At 46.3% G+C, this 24,711-nt stretch overlaps 1 protein-coding gene across 2 annotated transcripts in view; it reads right to left on the bottom strand.

The window, feature by feature from the left end:
• The window catches only part of AGBL1 (AGBL carboxypeptidase 1), a 441,440-nt gene that overhangs the window by 407,815 nt on the left and 8,914 nt on the right, over positions 1-24,711 (bottom strand). For both annotated transcript variants that reach the window (XM_077317361.1, XM_077317360.1), the window contains exons 2-5: positions 18,248-18,311; positions 17,150-17,296; positions 15,244-15,375; positions 12,726-12,819 (exon numbers count right to left, since the gene is read on the bottom strand). In XM_077317361.1, coding sequence (XP_077173476.1) covers positions 12,726-12,819; positions 15,244-15,375; positions 17,150-17,296; positions 18,248-18,311 — 437 coding nt within the window. The remainder of the gene's footprint in view (positions 1-12,725; positions 12,820-15,243; positions 15,376-17,149; positions 17,297-18,247; positions 18,312-24,711) is intronic.

Genomic DNA, 24,711 nt, shown 5'->3' on the forward strand with positions numbered 1-24,711 from the left:
GAAAGTGATATCACAGCCCTTGCAAACCTCTCTCCGAATTCTATGGTCTTTATAGCATTTGTGATATTCCTTTCCCCCCCCCTCCCCCAGTCAGGCTCCAGCCCCTAAAGGCCCTGGGATTTATTATTATATCATTATTATCATTATCCCCCTTCAAGGATCGCTGCCTTGTTGTGGCAAGGGGGCTTGCGTAGTTCAGTGAAGCTATGAGCTATGCCGTGCAGGGCCACCCAAGACGGACAGGTCATAGCTGAGAGCTCTGACAAAAGGTGATCCACTGGAGAAGGAAATGGCAAACCACTCCAGTATCTTTGCCATGAAAACTCTATGGACAGTTCCAATAGGCATAACGATATGACGCTGGAAGATGAGCCCCTCAGGTCGGAAGGTGTCCAATATGCTACTGGGGATGAGCAGACGGCTAGTACGAGTAGCGCCAGAATGAATGAAGCGGCTGGGCCAAAGCCGAAAGGACGCTCAGTTGTGGAAGTAACTGGTGGCGAAAAGACAGTCCGATGCTGTAAAGATTTTTATTCCATAGGAACCTGGAACGTCAGATCCATGAATCAAGGCAAGCTGGACGTGGTCAAACAAGAAATGACAAGACTGAACATCGACATTTTAGGAATCAGTGAACTAAAATGGACAGGAATGGGTGAATTTAATTCAGATGACCATCAGGTATACTACTGTGGACAAGAATCTCGCAGAAGAAATGGAGTAGCCTTCATAATCAATAAGAGAGTAGGAAAAGCAGTCTTGGGATACAATCCCCAAAATGACAGAATGATCTCAGTTCGAATCCAAGGCAAACCATTCAACATCACAGTGATCCAGGTCTACGCCCCAACCACTGCTGCTGAAGAGGATGAAGTTGATCAGTTCTATGAAGCCCTACAACACCTTCTAGAAGCAACGCCCAAAAATGATGTGCTTATCATCATGGGGGATTGGAATGCTAAAGTAGGAAGCCAAAAGATAACCGGGATAACAGGCAAGTTTGGCCTTGGAGTACAAAATGAAGCAGGGCACAGGCTGGTAGAATTTTGTCAAGAGAATACAATGGTCATAGCAAACACTCTTTTCCAGCAACCCAAGAGACGACTCTACACATGGACATCACCAGACGGTCAACACAGAAATCAGATTGACTATGTGCTCTGCAGCCAAAGATGGAAAAGTTCTATCCAGTCAATAAAAACAAGACCAGGAGCTGATTGTGGTTCAGATCATGAGCTTCTTGTTGCAAAATTTAGGCTTAAATTGAAGAAAGTAGGGAAAAGCACTAGGCCACTCAGGTATGAACTAAATCATATCCCCGACGAATACACAGTGGAGGTGACAAATAGATTTAAGGAATTAGATCTGATAGACAGAGTGCCTGAAGAACTATGGATGGAGGTTCGCAACATTGTACAAGAGGTAGCAACTAAAACCATCCCAAAGAAAAAGAAATGCAAGAAATCAAAATGGCTGTCTGAGGAAGCTTTACAAATAGCTAAGGAGAGAAGGGAAGTGAAAGGCAAGGGAGAAAGAGAAAGATACACCCAACTGAATGCAGAATTCCAGAGAAAAGCTAGAAGAGATAAGAATGCCTTCTTAAATGAACAGTACAAACAAATAGAAGAAAACAATAGAATCGGGAGGACCAGAGATCTTTTCAAGAAAATTGGAGATATGAAGAGAACGTTTCATGCAAAGATGGGTATGATAAGGGACCAAAATGGGAGGGACCTCACAGAAGCAGAAGAGATTAAACAAAGGTGGCAAAATTATACAGAAGAACTATACAAGAGCGAGCTTAACATCCCTGATGACCACAATGGGGTAGTTACTGACCTGGAGCCAGATATCCTGGAATGTGAAGTCAAATGGGCCTTAGGAAGTCTGAGTAACAATAAAGCTAGTGGTGGTGACAGCATTCCAGTTGAACTATTCAAAATCTTAAAGGACGATGCAGTAAAAGTGCTACACTCAATATGCCAGCAAATTTGGAAAACTCAACAATGGCCACAGGATTGGAAAAGGTCAGTTTACATTCCAATCCCAAAGAAGGGCAATGCCAAAGAATGTTCAAACTACCGCACCATTGCACTAATTTCTCATGCTAGCAAAGTTATGCTCAAAATCCTACAAGCTAGGCTCCAGCAGTATGTGGACCGAGAACTTCCAGAAGTACAGGCAGGATTTCGAAGAGGCAGAGGAACTAGAGATCAAATTGCCAACATACGCTGGATCATGGAGAAAGCTAGGGAGTACCAGAAGAACGTCTACTTCTGCTTCATTGACTATGCTAAAGCCTTTGATTGTGTGGAACACAACAAATTGTGGCAAGTTCTTAAAGAGATGGGAATACCAGAGCATCTTATTTATCTCTTGAGAAATTTATATTCAGGTCAAGAAGCAACAGTGAGAACTGAACATGGAATCACTGACTGGTTCAAAATTGAGAAAGGAGTTCGGCAAGGCTGTATACTGTCGCCTTGCCTATTTAACTTGTATGCAGAGCACATCATGAGAAATGCGGGATTAGAGGAGTCACACATTGGGATCAAGATTGCAGGGAGAAATATCAACAACCTCAGATATGCAGATGATACCACTCTAATGGCAGAAAGTGAAGAGGAACTAAAGAGCCTGTTGATGCGGGTGAAGGAGGAGAGTGCAAAAGTTGGCTTGAAACTCAACATCAAGAAAACAAAGATCATGGCATCTGGCCCGCTCAATTCCTGGCAAATGAAGCGGCTGGGCCAAAGCCGAAAGGACGCTCAGTTGTGGAAGTAACTGGTGGCGAAAAGACAGTCCGATGCTGTAAAGATTTTTATTCCATAGGAACCTGGAACGTCAGATCCATGAATCAAGGCAAGCTGGACGTGGTCAAACAAGAAATGACAAGACTGAACATCGACATTTTAGGAATCAGTGAACTAAAATGGACAGGAATGGGTGAATTTAATTCAGATGACCATCAGGTATACTACTGTGGACAAGAATCTCGCAGAAGAAATGGAGTAGCCTTCATAATCAATAAGAGAGTAGGAAAAGCAGTCTTGGGATACAATCCCCAAAATGACAGAATGATCTCAGTTCGAATCCAAGGCAAACCATTCAACATCACAGTGATCCAGGTCTACGCCCCAACCACTGCTGCTGAAGAGGATGAAGTTGATCAGTTCTATGAAGCCCTACAACACCTTCTAGAAGCAACGCCCAAAAATGATGTGCTTATCATCATGGGGGATTGGAATGCTAAAGTAGGAAGCCAAAAGATAACCGGGATAACAGGCAAGTTTGGCCTTGGAGTACAAAATGAAGCAGGGAAATTTGGAAAACTCAACAATGGCCACAGGATTGGAAAAGGTCAGTTTACATTCCAATCCCAAAGAAGGGCAATGCCAAAGAATGTTCAAACTACCGCACCATTGCACTAATTTCTCATGCTAGCAAAGTTATGCTCAAAATCCTACAAGCTAGGCTCCAGCAGTATGTGGACCGAGAACTTCCAGAAGTACAGGCAGGATTTCGAAGAGGCAGAGGAACTAGAGATCAAATTGCCAACATACACTGGATCATGGAGAAAGCTAGGGAGTACCAGAAGAACGTCTACTTCTGCTTCATTGACTATGCTAAAGCCTTTGATTGTGTGGAACACAACAAATTGTGGCAAGTTCTTAAAGAGATGGGAATACCAGAGCATCTTATTTATCTCTTGAGAAATTTATATTCAGGTCAAGAAGCAACAGTGAGAACTGAACATGGAATCACTGACTGGTTCAAAATTGAGAAAGGAGTTCGGCAAGGCTGTATACTGTCGCCTTGCCTATTTAACTTGTATGCAGAGCACATCATGAGAAATGCGGGATTAGAGGAGTCACACATTGGGATCAAGATTGCAGGGAGAAATATCAACAACCTCAGATATGCAGATGATACCACTCTAATGGCAGAAAGTGAAGAGGAACTAAAGAGCCTGTTGATGCGGGTGAAGGAGGAGAGTGCAAAAGTTGGCTTGAAACTCAACATCAAGAAAACAAAGATCATGGCATCTGGCCCGCTCAATTCCTGGCAAATGAAGCGGCTGGGCCAAAGCCGAAAACAAAGATCATGGCATCTGGCCCGCTCAATTCCTGGCAAATGTCTTGTCTCCTTTTGATATTGTCTCCTTTTGATATTAGGACTGTTTGGGGTTTGGAGATTACCCGTGTTTTACGGGTTCTCACAGGAGGTGGTCTGAATGTGCAGTTATATGCTAGACCTTCTTCGCTTTGTCTCAGTTCCGGCAAAGTATTGTTTAGGTTAACTTGCTTGCCTTCAATAAACTCGCTCTTTTGCACCAAGTCAGAGATTCATATGTTGAACAAGCTGTAGAAACCTGACACAGAGCTGACCAACCCAGCTCCCGCGCTCACCCACCCTTCTCTCCAGGAACCCTCCCCCCTCTGCACCCCCATCTGTCGCTTGCTGCAGCCACCGTACCTCGCCATCTCCCCTACCCTGCTCTACAAAGCAACTCAGGGAGTCCATGGGGTGGGCGGCCATCAGCCTCCTACACAGAGCAGCAGCCCCATCACCACCTGCACCGGCCATGCCAAGCCACCAGCAGAGCAACAGAAGGCAGGTCAATGCGATTGTATCCCCATTACCTCTTCTGTCTGGCTGCTGCACATGACTTCGAATTCTTTCAGGCCAGACAAACCTTTTCTGCCTAGCCTGAAATGCTCAGATTCCTTTAACGGTGATGAGGTTTGGAAAGCAGCTATTATTATTAAGCCTGCACATGATGGGAAAATGAGAGGAGACAAATTTGGAACAGCAGCTTTTTCTCTGATTCTGGAACAATAAGGGAAAAGGGTAGATGGATGTAGAAATGAGACGTTCGTTAATGTAAGTTATCACTTGACAAATGATCCGACAGCCAAAGATAAGTAATATCTCTAAGTCTAACAAAAGTAATGCACGGCAAGAAAGAAAAGATGATTACACTAATGTGAAGTATTACAGTTTACATAGTTCCAGGGGATACTGATGGTTGAAGGAGACTTTGAAAAATAAAGGGTGGGAACACAGAAATTTCATTCTACTGGGAGGTTTTTCTAGTTGTTTCATAGAATCGTAGAGTAGGAAGGGACCTCCTGGGTCATCTAGTCCAACCCCCTGCACTATGCAGGACACTCACATTCCTATCGCTCATCCACTGTTACCTGCCACCCCCTTGGGCCTTCACAGAATCAGCCTCTCCATCAGATGGCTCTCCAGCCTCTGTTTAAAAATTCTAAAGATGGAGAACCCACCACCTCCTGAGGAAGCCTGTTCCACTGAGAAACCACTCTGACTGTCAGGAACTTCTTCCGGAGGTTTAGACAGAATTTCTTTTGAATCATTTTCATCCCACTGGTCCTGGTCCATCCTTGCAGGGCAAGAGAAAACAGCTCTGCCCCATCCTCTACATGGCAGCCTTTTAAATACTTGAAGATGGTTATCAGATCCCCTCTTAGTTGTCTCCTCTCCAGGCTAAACAGACCAAGCTCCCCCAGCCTTTCTTCATACGTCTTGGTCTCCAAACCCCTCACCATCTTTGTTGCCCTCCTCTGGACATGCTCCAGTTTGTCTATATCCCTCTTCAGCTGGGGTGCCCAAAACTGAACACAGTGCTCCAAGAAAGTGCATAAGTAAAAAATTAAAAACATTGATGAATCAAGATTACATACTGTATATACATTTCACAATAACACATGGAACTGAGGCCAAATGCTTTCTGACCTAAAGGGTCTTCCTCAGTGGTCAAGTCATTTTAAAATGCTTTTTCTGGCAACACACATGAGAATGCACTTTTGAATGAGAGCCGGGCGAATGCGGAGAGTGGTTTTTGGAATTATATTTTAAACTGTGGGCTCCATACCACACAACTTTTATATATCACATAGAAGATTAGTTGGAGCAGCACCATACAGACTTTCTTTACCACCCAGCAAGCCCTAAAAATTTACGGTATCCGTGCATTTTAAAATAACTTGACCACTGAGGAAGACCCTTAGGGTCAAAATGTATCTGAACTCAGTTTCATGTGTTACTCTGAAATGTACATACAGTATATTGTCGTGATTTATTGATGTTTTTAATTTTTTGACTTGTGCACTTTATCATAATAAATATTTGCATTTAGAACTTTCCTTGTAGCACAACCTTTAGGTTCCAAACTGGTCCCTGGGGCCTGCAAAATCTTTTTGGATGACTCACCACCTACAAGTTTCACTACTGTAGATTGCTGTAAATATAAAAAGTAAAAGAGCCTTTTTAGGCCATTCTAGGGTTTTTCAAAGCAGAGGGGTGGGAGGGGAGAACGAACTTATCTGGTTCCTCACTGGCACTCTTTCCAGAAGTGGAAAGCACCATCAAGTTGCAGCTAACATATGGTGACCCTGTTGGGTTTTCAAGACCAATGGAAGTGCTTTGCCCTAGGAACTTGGGCACTAACTGTGTATGGTTTTCAAGATCTGACAGTAACAGGCTAATGGGGCTCCACTCTCTCTAGGCTCAGCCCACGTTCTACTCATCAGGGTAGACTTAGAGATCCAGAGAGCAGATTAACTGTTTCTAAGCAGCCAAATCCATTTGGGCAGGTTAAAATAGTGCAGTTCAAAGGGGCAGCCTTTCACAAATGAGCATTCCCGTGCAAGCCAATGGCCCGGGTTTTGCCGCCATTGCGTTCTGTCCCATGCATAAGCGGTTTGCTTCGCTTCTTCCTCCTCCACGTTCTCCATACCACCGTTTCAGCGGCCGTGCAAAATAGGTCAATGTGAGTTCTGGGCCTATTCTGCACACAATAGATAATGCACTTTCAATGCACTTTAGAAGTAGATTTTCCTGTTCCGCACAGGAAAATCCAGCTGCCAAGGCACGTTGAAAGTGCATTATCCAGTGTGTGCAGAATGGGCCCTGATTCAATGAACTAATTGAACACATTGATCTGACCTCCTGCAAAACGCTTAACTCCTTTGGTCAACAATGCAGAGTTCTCCTTCATCACAGGGACCTATCATTGCTATGCGCTACTCAGCGGCCGAGTGAAGAATGAGCAATCTAGATGATAAACACAGTAGACAACCTGGAACCTTCCACGTGCAAAACAGATGCTTCGCCCCTGAACTTGGCTGGGCTTCTCCAGAGACCCAGTGCGTTTCCTCCTTTCGTACTAATTCTCCCGGAAAGTCAAAGGGATGCAACTCCCTACCAAGAATTAACCAATCTGCTAAAAAGAGACAGCTGCAGGGATTTGTACATCTGCTAGGCCCATTTAGCATTTTGTAGCAAGTGAACGGCTCACTGCACGCATTAGCTGAAACCTAGGAAGAAAAGCGTGCCTGACGCTATTCTACAGGTTGCCTCCTCTTGTGGAAATTATCGGGTTTTAAAATGATTTCAACAGAGGGACGTGTGGCGCTTTGCATAATGGCATCACCAAAGGCTAGTCTTTCAGGCTGCAATTAGAAAGGCAACGGATGAGGCTGATGTGGGAACTTCTGTGCCCACTGTAGTAAATTGGCATGGGACAGGGACATCTGTATTTAGTCAAGCAATTTTGGCACACCTCCAAAACCACACACTTGGTAGGCAGGCTGAGAGGAGCAAGAATATGCCTGCAGTCTCTGGCCACCAAGCATTTAGACATGCAGCACATCTACGTGCAAATAAATGCTGCGAAATAGCAAACAATTTATGGCAAACTCAGCGAGGAAGCCTTCAAGGCAAGTCAGAAGCAGAGATGGTTTGCCATTGCCTTCCTCTGCAGAGCCTCGCTCTCATTTTCTCCATGGGAATTGATCTCTGTCATCTGGAAATCTTGTGTAATTCAGGAAAACCCCAGGCCCTTTAGAGGTTGGCAAGCCTAGCGCCCATCCATGTGTCTCCTGGTGCTCACTTCCTGCTTCCCCAAAGCACCTCTTCCTTGAAAGAAGCAGCCAGTCCTGACTTTTCTCCATGCTTTGGCTTTGATAAAGCCCTGCCCAATTCTAGTCCTAAAACTAACCCAGCTACACAACTTGGGGTTCCTGTAATATATCACAAGATGCATCAGAGAGGCTGGTCTAGGTTCTCATTGACTCAAAGGGTCTATATTGGCATCATAAAGAAGCTGTGGAGTGATTTTCATATGGATCTCATGCATACTCCCTGGGATGTATTTTCCTTCCTTAGAGAAGAAAAAAGTATTAAATTGCCATCACAGAGGGTTTTATCTTATTGTAAAATTTGGGGCAGCATTGCCAGTCAAGGTGAGGATCAAAAACTACACCCTGATATGAAAATTTGGGGACGTTCTAATGGAGCACCATAAAGGTAACTTTCTTGGCTTTAGAGAAGACCATAACCTTTGGTTTTGAATACCTGATCTTGAGTTCTCCAGATTTACAATACTTGGAACAATGGCCTAGGAGCTTTTCAATGCAACTTGGATATAAGACATAAGGATAGCGTCATCAGTGAAAAACATTACAGTAAGTGTCTTTGAGAACGTATACAGATGATATTCTGTTGAAGAATGAGTGATTGCAAGGTCATTGAAATACAGATGGAAAAGTAAAGGTGCTAAGAGACAACCATGCTTCACTCCTCTATCAAGGTGAAAACACTCTGTGAGTTCTCCCTTTTCTCCACAGCGGACTTGAACAACACAAAAGAAGCAAAGATGTCTTATTAGCCAGAGCAGTCTCTTATCTCTTGTGTTTTAAAATTCGAGTCCAGTGGTACCTTGAAAGCCAACAAAGCTTTATTCAAGGTATAGGTTTTTCTGTGCAGGCACACTTCTTCAGCCAACTTAGATGGCAGGGAACCCTTCGCTGGAATCCACCACCCCTCATCCTTCCTTTTGGTTCAAGGCACAAGCTATTTCTCAATGGCCTCTCCTTTTGCCTCCCACCTTATCGACATAGTAAAGTTTCTTTGGGTGACAATTTGTAGCTGATCTTGTACTCCTCCTGAAGAATTACTGCGAGACAAACAGATTCCCTTGGCAAAGTCTGCTGGCAAAACAGGGGATTTTGGGGGAAAATTTTAACTGACTAATAAAATATATATTCTATCTGATTTTGTACCATTGGCCTTGGCCTTATTTTTTATCTCCTGCAGTATAAGAACAGTAGCCGTGAGGGAGGCAGGAGCAGGCTGAGCACAGAGGCTGGGCACATTCTCTCTCTCATTTCTCAGGCATGCAGGCCTTGTAAATCTCACTCCGAGAACCAGCTAGGGAGAGGACACAGGGCCGGAGCAGACAGCTGCATGGTTAATATTAGCTTCACACTAGAGACTCAGGGCAGCTTTACAGCTTGGCAGGAAAAGAAAAAGGCAGCTCAGAATGGCACTGAGTGCACTTAAAAATAAACACCATTCTGATACGATCCTTGAGGTTCTAGGGGGTGGGGGGTGGTATCTGCAAAGCAGCCTCTTGTATTAGCAATTCGGCACCTCGTACTGTAAAGGTATCTTCTCTGGGCCAGGAGAGGGACTGTGCCTCAGTGGCAGCACATCTGATTTGCAAGCAGAAGGCCCAAGGTTCAATCCCAGGCATCTCCAGTTACAAGAATCAGGTCGTGGGCGATATGAATTACTTCCAATTGAGACCCTGGCCAGCAGCGGCCAGTTAGAGCTGATAACACTGACCTTGATAGACCTGTGGTTTGATACTGAATAAGGCAGCTTCATGGGTGAGGAGTGGGGGAAAGGCATGATTCACTGAAAGAACATCCGCATTATATGCAGAAGGCTCCGGGAACAAAATCTGGCATTTTCAATTAAAAATTGATTTTTATTTATTTATTTACATTTACGGTCTGCCTTACTCACTGGGCATCAAGTCAGTTTGAAGCAGCCTTTGCGGGCACTGGCTCCATGGCTGGATTGGCCTGCTCCACCAATGTGGCTGCCCCAACCTCCAATGTGCCCTGGCTGGGCCAGCCTGACCTCATCCCTTGGCACAACTACTGCAGGCTTCTGCTTGCATGGACCACCTTCTGGGCATCTCCAAATGCCTCCTCCAGCTTGGCAGCAAAGGTGGGGAAACGCAATAGTTCTGGTGCATTGGCAATCAACAGGGGAGTAGCCCAGTGAGCTGCATCAGTTTGCTCTTCCAACAATAAAATGGGATCTAGAATAACTTTAGAGCCTCTTGTGGCGTAGAGTGATAAGGCAGCAGACATGTAGTCTGAAGCTCTGACCATGAGGCTGGGAGTTCGATCCCAGCAGCTGGTTCAAGGTTGACTCAGCCTACCATCCTTCCAAGGTTGGTAAAATGAGTACCCAGCTTGCTGGGGGGTAAGCAGTAATGACTGGGGAAGGCACTGACAAACCACCCCTTATTGAGTCTGCCATGAAAACGCTGGAGGGCGTCACCCCAAGGGTCAGATAAGACTCGGTGCTTGCACAGGGGATACCTTTACTTTTACCTTTAGAATAACTGAGTCAGCAAGAGACAATTGAGCCTTACTTAAAGTGGGAAGCCCTATGTCATTCACAACCCTGAGCCTTTTAATCAACATTATCTCCAGATTGTTAGGATTCAGTTTCCACGTGTTTACCCTTAGCTATTCAGCTACAACTGTCAGGCATTGGTTCAGAAATTCTATAGCATCATCAGGCAATTTGGATAAAGAACTGTACAGTTGGGTGCAATCAAAATACTGAAGACACTTTATTCCCAAACCAAAAACGAATGATCCTGAGGGCTTCACAGCGATTGAATAGCATGGGGTGGGGAGGACATTGTAGAACCACACAAGGTCCCACATGACTGAAAACCTGTCCACTACATCAGTCTGCTGCATTCTGCTTACAAGGAACAATAAAACCAATCCAAAGTCCACCCTGAATCACAAGTTCTCTGTCCCATAGCCCAGCCTGAAACTTGACTTAAAGGAGTCTAGAGCAGAAGATTTAGGACTTTTATGCACCGGTGCTATCCTGTGCTTTCATCATGCATGTTTCTCAGTTTTTCTTTTCCATTCTGCATTTCCCCTCGCTTTCACTATCCCCATTCATTGGGTTTTATTTTTTGTTGATTTTGTTGTGCATTGATTCATGGCACAGTTTGCTTTCCCACTGCTGTTTTCCCATGTTTTCCGGGAGTGGTTTTGTGGTGGTTTTCTCCTTGCTTTACTTCTAAGCTGAAGGGACCTGAAGACAGAGATACAGAAGGCATGCTCAGCAGTGGCAGTGTCTGTTCTTGGCCACCCTCTGCATATCTTTACTCAACATTCGGCTAGACACCATGCTGGGATAAGGCTTAACAACCCCGCAGGAAATGTGCCTGGATCACCATTTCCCCAGAAGGGAAGGGAGCACTCTGTCTACCTCTCCAGGACTTTGCGCAAGGTCAGCTGCCAGGCTTCACCAGACACCATCTACTGAAATTCTCCCTGGAGTGAGACTATAGATGTCACATCCACATTCACATCCATTTCAGGGGGCATGCCAGTAGATGTTTCCACATCAAAAATGAAATTCCAGTGCTGCAACACTATCTGCTTTTTCTCATTGGTATACAGAAGACATACTACCCAATTCCCAATAGAAAATCAGAGGGGGAAAGCTGAGTGCAGGGTTTGAAGTAAAGCCACGCAAGCTCTTGTCAGGAAGACCTGGAGTTGCTCTGAAAATGGTTTTTCTATCATTTCTTACAGGAAAAGCAGATTGGGTGTTAGCTGGTCACATCATTTTTCTCTAACAAAGTTTCTTTAAAGTGATGGATGGATGACCTTCTGTTTTAGAGCACTTGGAAAGGTGCCCAGGGTCAGTGACTGATTTATTCTGGCCAGTTATGATTCACTGATGTGTTGTTTATATGCTTCAACTATGCAGGACAGGCAGCCCTCTCACACCCAAATGTTCCCAGGATCCTGGCGACACCCCATAGTGATAACACGTTCAAAAGGATCGGCTGTGGGTTTCTAGTGTTTCAGCTGTATTGTGTCCAGCATCCAATCAGGGTATCACAACTATTTCTCAGTGTGAACCAGACTCCCTTGTCATGTGTCAAGTAAATTATAATAAAATCTCACTCACAGTTTTTTCCTCTACAGCAGTGATCCCCAATCTTTTTATCACCAGGGACCAGTCAACACTTGACAATTTTACTGAGACCCGGGGAGGGAGTAGTCTTTTGCCGAGGGACATCGCCACCGCCTGAGCCCCTGCTCCACTTGCTTTCCCACTGGCACCTTTGACTTCCCGCCGCCCACTGGGAGGCGCTGCCAGCAGCAGCTGCGCAGTGCCATGCCGAAGGGGAGCCCTAGCCATGGCGGCCGCTGGAGAGCACCAAAAGTGAGCCAGTGACAGAGTGGCAGGGCAGCCCCTGGGGAGGAGGATGAGGAGGAGCCGTGGCCCAATACCAACTGAACCATGGACCAGTCCCGGTCCCCGGCCGAGGGCTGGGGACCACTGCTCTACAGGACAGGAAAAATGTTTTCAAGATTCTCAAGTGTTAGATTTTGTTTTTATTTTTCTTGGGGGGGGGGAGGTAACACTGAGTAGCTTAGTCAGAGCAAGTTACATCTGTGGCACCAAAGATGTGGGCTCCATAACTGGGATGTGCTCCCAAGTTAAGAGCCTGTGAATTAAAAGGAGCAAAGACAGTTGGGCCAGTACACCTACCAGCTTCTCTCTGGGACAGCTTCCTGTTTGCTCCATAACATTCTTTCCATTTCCCCCACCCAAAGAAGGTTGACCTTGCCACCTACCTTGCTGTCGTGGTGTGCTTCCTGGTATAAGGTGTGATGACTTTTAGCACCAGCTCCATGGCTCCATTTACTCCCAACGTGGTCCCCACAACAGCTGTATGAACAAAACACAAAGGCAGCCAGGCTTAGAAAGGGGAAGGAGGAGGGAACTGGAAAAGGAGGAGAAGGTTAATCAGAGTTTTAACTTTCATGGAAATATACCCTGAGCTTTACAAGCCAAGAAGGAGTTTATTTGAATCTTGGGTGGTTCCTTCCTAGCAATCATTTCAAGGTCTACTAGAACTCTGAAATTGCTGCTTTCCTCCATTTTCACTGATAATCTTGTCCACTTGTTTCCACACACACATACACACACACAAAGCAATGGAGAAACATACTTGCATTGGGAAAATAAAAGTTCACTTTGTAATGGGGAAAGTATCACTAAGACACACACACACCAGTGCCGAACTGTATTTTCATTAGGGTAATAATGGAATGATCCTGTGAGGAGAATTCTCCCTACAGAACTGGCAGTTCTGCAAGGCTCTGTTGGCAGATTAGCTGCTTGTATTAATATTGCTGTTCAAAAGTATGTCTTAACATAATCAACAGTATGTTGTTGTTGTTGTTTTATAAGGCGGAAGGCTCAGGAACAGCTTTGGGGACAGGGTTAAAACCAGACAATGACGACACCAAAATAGCCACACAAAATAGCGGCACGGCGAGAAAACAAATTTGAATTCAGGAATTTCTCACATGGAAACAGCTAGTCAAGATCTGAAGGAGAAAAAAATGCTGTATGGGAAGATTTGGGGGGGGGGAATGGGATCTACTCCTGTGGAGGCTAAAATTTGCACTGCATTTTATTTAGTCCTCAACATTAATGTAGGGCTTTGCTCTTGTGCGGAAAGGATCCTTCACACACCACTGAGGTAATTTTACGAGACCTCTGAAATGCAGCATGAGGCCCCAGGGAAGAAAATGCCCATGCAAAAGACTGCAGGAAGAATTCCAGAGACCTGCAACCTAAATAAAGACACATTTTAACTGCCATCTCTGTTACAGGCACCTCCTTTCACATACTGTTTATCTCAGAGACCAAGAAGATCTGGATCTTGCAGACCTGGCTGACTGCCCAGGAAAGTCCATAGCGTTACATCAATTGGGTTCCTGTACCCACACAGGAAACTGACTGGGGCCAGCAGCCAATAGCATTAAATCTTCAGAGGGGTGACTTAAAATGCTAAACATGTAGAGCCAGGCCAAATGTTGATGGGCCAGTCAAAATCTTGCAAGTGGGAAGCAGTCCATGAGGTTACAAGAGGTCAAGGAGAAACCAGAGGGAGGGTGGCGTATAAAATCATAGAATCATAGAGTTGGAAGGGTCCATACAGGCCATCTAGTCCAACCCCCTGCTCAACGCAGGATCAGCCCTAAGCATCCTAAAGCAAGATTGGGGATTTACTGGAACATGATTGGCAGCTGTGCTACAAAGGATCACCCCCTACAAAGTGACCTCTAGGTGTGATGTTCATTGTATTTTTGATAACTCCCCTGGGAAGTTTTGAGCTCTTAAGGACAACTACCTACTAACTCCCCCAGAACCATTACCTCAGACCCAAGAACATTGCCCCCCGTGTGCCACAACAAGGGTCACGAACTCCAGTTTGGGAAATTCCTGGAGATTTGAGGGCAGTGCCTGAGAAGTGTGGAATCTGGAGAGGGGCCAGAGCTCTATGAAGATGCCAGGCCCGAGAGTCCTCCTCTGAAGCTGCCATTTTCTGTTACTGGAGATCAGTGATTATTCCAGAAGAGGTCCAGGCCTCCACAGCCAAGCTGGAGAAGCAGTTTAAGTTGACTGGAGGCCTGTCTTTTTAAAGTCCCAACCAGGTCGAGCCTTTGAGAATAAACATCAGGCCCCATCACAAAATGGCTGCCACTGGAGGCTGGGTTCCGTCATAAAATGGCTGTCATTGGGGGGGGGAAACCACTCGCAAAATGGCTGCTAGGAGGGCTCCATCCAATCTTAAAACACCAAAAGGCTTACACAGATTGTCAGGAGGTTTCAAGTCCTCGTACACACCTATGAATCCTCCTACACAGGTCATCAACCTAGGGACTCCAATCAAACCCGAAGGTGTACATGGTGTAGTGGTCAAGAGCAGCAGACTCTAATCTGGAAAACCAGGTTTGATTCCCCACCCCACCCCACCTCCACATGAAACTTACTGGGTAACTATGGGCCAGTCACAGTTCTCTCAGAACTCTCTCAGTACCCCCTGCTTCACAAGGCGCCTGTTGTGGGGGGAGGAAGGGAGGGTGATTGTAAGTCACATTAAGGCAGACAAACGTGAGGTACAAAACCCAGCTCTTCTTCTCGTCTATTTGCCTGCATCCTTTTCCCTCCTGCCTTCTACAAGCCTGCCCCCGATTATGTCACCCAAATGCAAGATGTCTTTTGTGTGTGCATGATCCGTGTGCAGATCATCCTCTCAGCATTCTGCACGCCAGGGGAGAGGAAAGGTGACACACTCACCATTAGACGCATACACTCGGAGCACCCAAAGGCAGTGGGTGAGATTCTGGCTGTGATTGAGATTCTTCTTTGCCAAGCTGAGTGTCACATCAATGGCCTCCAGCTTTTCAGCCTTCAGCCCAAACTGCTTATCTTAGAGAGAGCGAAGGGGAAAAGGCATAATAAATAACTACGATATATCTTCCCGGTTTGAATAGAACAAAGACTGTGCTTTGGAATGACCTAATACCATATTTCACAACAATGTCCCCAAAGCTCGGTCTTCTCTCTAGAGTTTCATGTATGGTCCCGCTTCTTCACAAAGCTTACATATGTTTGGCGTGCGCCACTAATTTTGATGGTGGGAACATTTGCCTCTGCCTTAAGGCACTGCTTCACTTCTCTTGGGCAAACAGCGGTCAAAGCTCCATTTTGCTACCTCCAGCAGAAAGGGCCCTTGCATGAAGAGGAATTAGAGGCCTGCATCAGCTATTCTGCGTCCCTAAGGAATGTCTAGATCACATCAAATGCATTCTGGTATCACCTTGAAATATGCAAAACAGAATTGTTCAGGAGGGCACTTCTACAAAGGTGACCAGAATCTTTCAGGAAGATATTTTAATAAAGAGAAAGGAACTGTGACTTAGTACAGTTACTGTCTGTAGCTGCATGTCTCATCCTGCTGTGTAATTCTTGCATTGTTTAAACATGTCACGTGAATACTTATGCTTGCTCTCCATTCCTCACAATCCTGTTCCTAGTGCATTGCTTTATTGGGTTCTCCGTTCTGTTGAGAGCATTGACTTGCACTCTGTCAACCACTTGAGCCTCAGGGAGAAAAGAGGACTCTAAATAACACAGACAAAGAAATGCCTGGGGGCACTGACCCCCCCCCCCTCCCCATTCAGCCTCCAGCATCCAGAGAGGGTTCTCAGACCCTTCACCAAATGCCCGGGCACCAAGCCGAAGAGCAGTCGGCCCAATCTACATTCTGTCCACAACAGCACATAGTTCTGCAACATCACAGCCAGCTCCAGGCCTCAACGACCAGGTTTGCAACTGAAGCATACGCCAGTTGTGCCCCTCGCCAAACATGGTGTATTTTTGGCAGTGGAAACCTCCTTCTCAGGCACAGGACGTAAAGACACAACTGGGGAGGCAGCATCACAAAAGCTGCAGGGTTGGTCTGCAGAGTGCGACTGAGACTCACCGCACCCGCTTGTTGGCACTGCGGAGGGCCAGCTGGAGGCGGAAGCAACCACCTAAGTGGCCTGTTTGCTGTTTACACACAGCGCGTACAGCGTCAAGGGACAGGACAGGACCCATGGCACCTATAAAGGTGCCACTTGCTTGGATCCCAGCCTCTTCTCCCGGGATGCCATGGAAACCACTTCATGCCTACCCACCCACCATATGCTGATGTATAAACAGCCTTGTTACAGAGTTTGAGGTGGATGTTTCACGATTAATAATTCACCACAGCTGCGGGTTTACATGGGATGGAGCCTGTTGGCAGGGAGTCCAGTGTGCAATCAGACACCCTGGGGTTCGGGGCCTCCATAAGAGGTGGCACATAAATGTGCGTGGCTTGCCTAGCAGGGAGGCCAGGGGCTCATTTTGCCAGGTGGCCTGGGGGCAGTCAACTGAGGTTTGTGCCCCTTTGGCTCCAACACATAGGTCACTTCCCTTAGCAGCGGACTTCAGAGGCAAAGAGATCTGCTTTTCCAGCAGGGAACAGTGTGGATCCCCAGGGCGCCTCTTGACTCCGTGGGGTGTTGGTGCAGTCTGCTGACTGCTAGGTCAGTCCCCCTCTCCCATGCTGCACCAACCCTCCCATGGGGAGGTATTAAGTTGTGGCCTTGGTTATACCCAACATTTCTGTGTCGCATCTTATTCCAGCTCATAATGGCCTCCTGCAAGTCAATACCTTTCTGGCCCACCTTGGCAGCCAGGCGAAGTACGGACAAGAGGACATCATTGTCCAGCGTGGGAGCTTGGGCCACGTTCACCAGGGCCTGCAGAAGTGCTTCGCTGCCTCCTTTGCTAATCATGTAGTGAATCCTCCGGGCTGTCCCTAGGCACAGAAGCAAATGAAAAGATGGCTCAGAAGTCATTTCATGACTCAGATGCAAACCCCCTAAAGCCCTGCCATAAACGGCCTCTTAACACAACAGTGCTGCTTTATGCATGACAATTTTTGTTCAGGTCTACCAGTGAAAAATATAACCTGTGCTAGGGGTGAGTGAGTTCCCCCGATTCCATTCCATCATCATTTCTCGATTATTTACATGCAGCCGAGCAGCTGACTTTGGGGCCCACTGGTGAGGCTTCCCTTGCAGGTCTTGAAGGGAACAAACAAATTCAAGGAGGAAAGCTCTGTCAGTGGCCACTCAACAGGACAGCCAATTGGGAACTCTATCTAAAGATATACTTAGCATTGGGGACCACACACTGGGAAGGGCTCTTGTCTTTTTGCCCCATTTGGGGGGGGGGGCTTCCGGGCTGATCAGTGTTGGGAACAGGATGCAGGATGGGACATATCTTGGTCAAATCTTGCAGGACTGCTCACCAATAAAGGTAAATGGACTACCACAATTTCCTACTCACAATTTCCCTGCAAAAGTTGCCAGTTCGCCTAAGCAGAATTTTGACACAGCCCCAACCTGCCTTTGAGCCCTTCATCCTCCCCATGGAATGCCTTCAATGGAATGCCTATGGTAAAAACCATAGAGATTTAGGGGAATCCTAGAGCATCCCCTGACTCAGTGACATCACTTTTAGTTACTTAGTCAGAAATTACACATTATGGGTCACTGTTTCACCTCCCCTTTCCTCCCTCAAGTGGAAAAGCAAAAGGTGGACTGCTGCTTTTATAAATTACAATCAATCCCTTGTCCTTCAGGAAGTCACATAACACTGTACTGTTCCAGAAGCATTCAGTGGTAGCTAAATTGTCATTTGAACTGAGGCAAGTCCATGGGACACTACTTGTTTTCCCATGAAAAGCTCTGCATCTACTGCTTACCCACAGAGAGAAGATCAGTGAGAATACTCAAGATATTCAGAATCACGTCCCTGTCGTAGGAGCTCTGCAATGCAAACAGATTTTGCTATCAATGTTATGTTACAAAAATACACTGGAGTGGGAAAAGCTGTGCAAATGGATTTCTCTCTCTCTCCCCCCCCCTATCCCCCCAATTATACATTCTTTGGGAACTTCCCAAACTACAAAGGAAATGATGTCTCTCGTCTAAGAGAACCAGCGTGGTGTTGGGGTTAAGAGCTCTGGAGAGCCGGGTTTGATTCCCCACTCCTCCACATGAAGCCAGCTGGGTGGCCTCGGGCCAGCCATAGTTCTCTTAGAGTTGTTCTCAAAGAGCAGTTCTCTTATGCTCTCTCAGTCCCACCGATCAAACAGGGTGTCTGTTATGGGGAGTCAAAGGAAAAGGTGTTTGTAAGCCACTTTGAGGCTCCTACAGGGAGTAAAAGGTGGGGCATCAAAAACAGCTCTTCTTCTTCAAAAGGTACACACAATGGAAGTTACCACTCCATGCATACCAGCCTCCCCTCCCCCAGGTCCTATATGTATACATATATGTATTGACTGGTAATTTCCATTTCAACATACCAGAAACTCTATGGTAAAAACCACAGAGATTTAGGGGAAATCCTAGAGTATCCCATGACTCAATGACATCATTTCTAGTTACTCAGTAAAAAATGACACTGTAACTGTTTCATGCACACACACCCCTTCCTCCCACTGCCCTAACCAGAGGAAGAGCAAAAGGCGAAGAAGTATGCACACACATGAACTTTTATACTCAGAATAAAACAGCCAGGCTTAAAGATGCCCCTGACTTAAACTATATTCTTCTGCTTCAGACCAGCACAGTGAACCATCTGAATCTATCTGATTAGGGCTGCACTGATAGTGTCCAAATGCAGCGGCGGGCAGATCTGTACAGGGGAAAGTCTTCCCTTTTCCCCTACAGCAGTGGTCCCCAACCCCCGGTCCGGAGACCGGGACTGGTTCGTAGATCAGTCGGTACCAGGCCATGGCTCCCCCTTGTCCTCCTTGATTGCTGCCTTAGGGGCTGCCCTGCCACTCTGCCCCTGGCTCACCTTTGGTGCTCTCCAGCAGCCGCCATGGCTGGGGCTCCCCCTCGGCATGGCACTGCGCAGCTGCTGCTGGCAGCACCTCCCAGTGGGTGGCAGGAAGTCAGGGGCGCCGGCGGGAAAGCAAGCAGAGCAGGGACTCAGGCGGCGGCAGCAATGTGCCTCGGCAAAAGACTACCGCCCCCATGGGCCTCAGTAAAATGGTCAAGCCTTGACCGGTCCCCGGTGATAAGAAGGTTGTGGATCACTGCCCTACAGGTCACACACGAGTGTAGGATCCTAATCACTCTTTATAGTAAATGGATTAGGCAACATGCAACCCAGTCGGCTCAAATAAACTGCCAAGTGCAATAGAAACATAAATCAACTAAGATTTTATTACTGAAATCGAACCGTGAAATGTGTCAAACCGAGTAAGAAAAAAGACGCCGTGCAGCCCCCGGGCTCAGGAAGTGGCCAGTCAAAAAGATGCCATTTTCTGCCCTCCTTCCCTGAGGCAAGTCTTTTCCTGCCAAGCCAGCCTCTGGACAAATTCACAGACAAAGTTGTTGAAGATCTCGTTGAAACCCATCCAGAGAGGCTATAGCACTTATTACTATTGCAAGCTGTCCACACATACCTGACACTCTGGAGGTCCCGAGGGCAACATGGAGCATCTCCAGTTAACAAAGGATGGAAGCAGAGCTGGCTTTCTCAGCCACGTCCTCTGAGATGTAGGACTGGATGCACCAATGGCCTGAGCTCAGATGAACACCAAGCAGCGGAATCATTGATCTATCAAGATCAATACTGGCTATCCTGACCAGCAGAGGCTCTCCAGGGTGGCAAACAGAGGTCTTTTATGACACCCACTTAACAGGTCCTTTTAACATGAGATGCTGAGGATTGAACCTGGGACCTCCCTGCATGCAGAGAGATTGCTCCAGCCTTGAGCCATAGCCCCTCCCTGAGTAAGCGCTCTCTAGCTCGCTAGGAATTTAAGAGTACGACAAAGCTTTACAGAATCACAGAAGGTAGAATTCTGGATAAACACTTTCTCAAACCCCCATAACATGAATACTTGGAATAGCAGGGGCCATATTATTAAGCAGGTTGCCAAATTTTGTGAGCATGTTTTAGTGGAATTTTGCTACGCATTTTTTATAATGTACCTATCAATTATACAATTTTTTATATTTTAAATTTTGTATTGGCTCCCTGATTATGCAATTTTCTGCTGTGAAATGTTTTTTTTTTCTTGCTATTGTTTTATCTGGCCGCAGTGCTGTATTAAAATAAATTTGAATTTGAATGCTTGGGGGAATATGCAAGGCAGACTCAGCAAGTGTGTGTGTGTGGGGGGGGGAGGGGTATGTTCCTTTGTATAAAGATTTCCTACTATAAATGCCTCCACCTGACTGATTATACACACCTATGGTGTACTCTAAACTTGACCGGAAGAAGGAACATTAAGCACATAAGAGAATCCTTCCCGGATCAGAGCAACGATCCATCTAGTTCAGCATCCTCTTTCAGACAGTGGCCAACTGGGGAGTCCCCAAACAAGGGACAGAGGGCAAGATCTCCCCTGTTTGGGGTTTCCAGCCTTCAAGTGAAGACTGGAGGCCATCTGGAATGCCTGTCCTCATTTCTGCATTTCCTTCCCTAGGCAAATTTGAGCATGGAAGCATCCATTTATCAAGGCAACCTTTTGTCTTCCGTTGTGATTGAGAAAAGGTTGGCGATGAGCAAGCTTGAAGGGAAGGAAAAAGGAAGCCTGTAAGAAAAACTCTCTTTTGGTATTGTTGTCCCTTGGAGGAGCGCAGGGAGCAGTTCCTGTTGGCAGCAGAGGGGAGGACCTGCAATCATGGGTTTATGTGGAGAATGGCACAGGCAAGATATCAGGAAAAAGTTCACAGTCCAAGGCGTTCAGCAGTGGAATTGGCTGCCTTAAAAGGTGGTGAGCTCCCACTCACTGGCGGTCTTTGAGCAGCAGCTGGACAGCTGATCCTGCAGTGAGTGGTGGGTTAGACTAGATGATCTTTATTGTACCTTCCAACTCTGATTCTGTGATTCAGCCTCCCAACAAGGAACAGCACAGCCGGGACCAACCAGTCCCAGAATCCATGACAAGGAAGCGTCAGGCAACACACGAAGGGGCTCTGCCATTCCCCTCCGATGCATCGTTCCCTTTGCCTGCCTTGAGACACCCTCGGCTCTTTCTGAGATTCTTGTACTCTTCTTGTACTCTTCAAAGCCCATCTGCATCAGAATGGAAATCACAAAAGGAGAGCCAGGGCAAGCAGCAGGCATTTTGTGTTTGTCCCAAAATGCAGCCAAACATTGCCCCAAAGGAAAAGTTACAGTCCTTATGCACACGTTTCCTACTAAGATTGCCCGTCTCCTGTCAGCACTCAACGGAGGGGAGGTGCGTCATGCAATACTTCTGGCTAGCATTGCCACATGGCACGATGCTCAAGGGCAGGCTTCTTCAACCTTTGACCTCGGATGAGTCCCTGAAATAATTTTTCAGGCTTCGAGCCAAAGCTGATATACTCTGTACTGTTACGTTCAACGTGTGTTACAAGTTCCAAATGTTTTTATGTTCTGTGTCCTAGGAGCTGTGAGCGATAAACTTTATTATCAACCGCCTTGAGCCGTAAGGGACCAATAAATAAACAAAACTCTGTGTTCAGACGTGAATGTCAATATTCACTAGGTTTCCAGCATGTGCTAGAACAGGGGTTCTCAACCTTCCTAATGCCACGACCCTTTAATACAGTGCCTCATGTTGTGGGGACCCCCAACCATAAAATTATGCCAGTGTTCTTTCACAGAAATTAAACCAAAACTGACCAATGGCATGAAGATCCATTGTTCATGACTGTATATAAATTGGTTCTTTTCCAGGGTTCCTCAGTTCAGTTCTGTCTCTTGTCCCACCAAGCCAATCTTGCTCTTTCCTGCTGCTCCAGACAGATGAATGCTCTATCTTGACCTACCCCACAAGGCTGTTTTGTGGTGCCTGCAGGAGAAAGCAGCAACAGTGGCAGCGCCCCCCCCCACACACACACACCAAGCTGCTTGCCCTGCTACGACCCCTGTGAAAGGGTCGTTCGAACCCCAAGGGGGTCCCAACCCCCAGGTTGAGAATTTACACCTGTTCGTACATTTGCACATGCAAATGAGGATGGGTAAGTGTCCCCATCACCCAAGATTTGGCCACCATAAGAGCAAATCTATTTGGGCTTTGTAAAAGTAGGTCAGATAAAGGCAACGGGATGCATTTAAAGGTGGCAAAAGTTGGATCTCGAGGCCTCCACACAGACCTATAAAGTAACAACTTTAATCCTCAAGAAGAGCTGCCACAGCTGAAAAGGATCAAGTAACCTTCATGCTGTACATTGCCTGTCTGCAGAACTGCTTCCAGAACCAGGCAGGAGGCTGACGATTTGCTGTTTGCGAATCTTGATAGACGAGAAGCCCATTTCACAGATTTCAGGAGACGCAGGCCAAAAGAAGCATCATGGCAACTAGCCCCAGCAGCACAGCACAGCACAGCACAGCACAGCACAGCACAGCACAGCACAGCACAGCACAGCACAGCACAGCACAGCACAGCACAGCACAGCACCTCCCATCCGGTTACGGTCTATGTGAGGCAGGATGCTGGGCTAAATGGACCACTGATCTGATCTATCATGCTCTTATGTTCATGCAAAATTGAAGCTGTCGAGAATAGCATGGTAGGCTGCCAAATATGTCCGCTGTGGAGGAGGAATTACTAGACGCTTTGCATCTCATCCTTCTTTGTAAGTGGAATGCATCTGAGGTACCTCAAGGGAGCTCCTTGGGTCCAGTGACCAGATATCTGGCCCTGCAAGGCAGGATGTGGCGGCAGGCCCTCCCTCCTTCCTCCTCCCCCCTCCCTCCCCGACTGGCCTTAGGGCAGTGGCGGGCTGGGTTAAGGGAAGACTCAAGGCCTGGTCCTGGAGGAGGCAGGAAGGGCCGGAGGAAAAGGTGGCAGCAGAGCTGGCCGGAAAGCCCCGCCCCAAAGCCTGGGCACCTGCGCGGGTGCCTCCTGAGCCCAGGCTGTCTAGTGGGCTGCCTGCCATGCGGGCAAAATTTTTTTTTTAATTTACATTAAAATATATATATATGCAAACGGCGCAGGACATTTTAAAAATGCCGCGGGACACGGGGCAAATGCCCCAAATGTGGGACTGCCCCACCAAAGGCGGAACGGATGGTCAACTTAGGCTACGGCCAAACTGGGAGCTTCTGAGGGCCAGATGAAGTATACAGACCAGTCACTGCTAATCAGTGTAGAGACGAGGAAGATTGTGTCCTCTGGGTTCAGAAGAAAGCTTGCTGGTTTTGTATAACGTCATTGTACATTTTTTTGTTCCCTTACAGATAACAGGAGAAATGAGGTTCAGCAGCAGGGAAGTTGCTGGGACCTTCCTTATAAACTTAATTGCTTTTCTTCATTGTTCTCATTCTTGAGCTTTTTTCTTTCTTGCTTTTGAACAAATCGACGCCTTTATGCAAACTCCTCTCAACACCCTCAAGAATTGCTTTGCAACTCTCCCCCTCACCTGTTCCTAATGCATTTCTAATCACCTAATTATTTCATTATTCAGAAGTTGTCATAAAACGCATTATTGTGTAACTTCAAAAATAAAGTCTTTCATCGAATGGGCATACTGAATCAAGACAATCCAAAAGAAATCAAAATACCTGATACTCAGGAAGTGGCTTTTTAAACATTATTCTAGCAATGTTTTTTCATATTGCTTCAAAAATTAGAAAGCTAATTTTCTTTCAGGGATAACCTCTTATTTCCTAATGGGTTGCTTATCAGATTCTTTGCTTTTGAATTTGTTTTCCTTGTAGTTAATGTGTTTTTGTTCAAGAGGATTCCCTTTTCTTTAGAGGTTTTATGCTCCTGTCATCCTGGTTCTTTTATACACCGATAATCTTTTTTTTTTTAATAAGTACAATTTGAGGTAATTAAAAAAACAACAACCCCCACCCATCAATGTAGGTCAGCCCAAATCCTACTATGTGGAATCATAATTTATAAACGCTGTGACTTTTAAAACGATGATCCCAGATTAACCTTTACTGCGTCAAAGGTTTCATTCAGATATCAAATTTTTATTAACGGTGACGCTTCAGACTTCTGTTCTAAAAGGGTTGCAAAGGAAGAGGCTGCAAAACTTGTTCCAAAGAACTCAACTTTGCACTTCAAAGCCTAGTCCTTTGGAAGTCAAGTCCGTCTCTTCTTAAGCAGAGATGCAAGCGACACATGAGGCAACCTTGGAAATTCAGAATTCCAACAGGTGATGCCCCATGCCATTGTGCTTACAGTCCCATTGCTGACATTTT

Source organism: Paroedura picta, chromosome 18 (assembly GCF_049243985.1).
Source record: "Paroedura picta isolate Pp20150507F chromosome 18, Ppicta_v3.0, whole genome shotgun sequence".
Classification (NCBI taxonomy): domain Eukaryota; kingdom Metazoa; phylum Chordata; class Lepidosauria; order Squamata; family Gekkonidae; genus Paroedura; species Paroedura picta.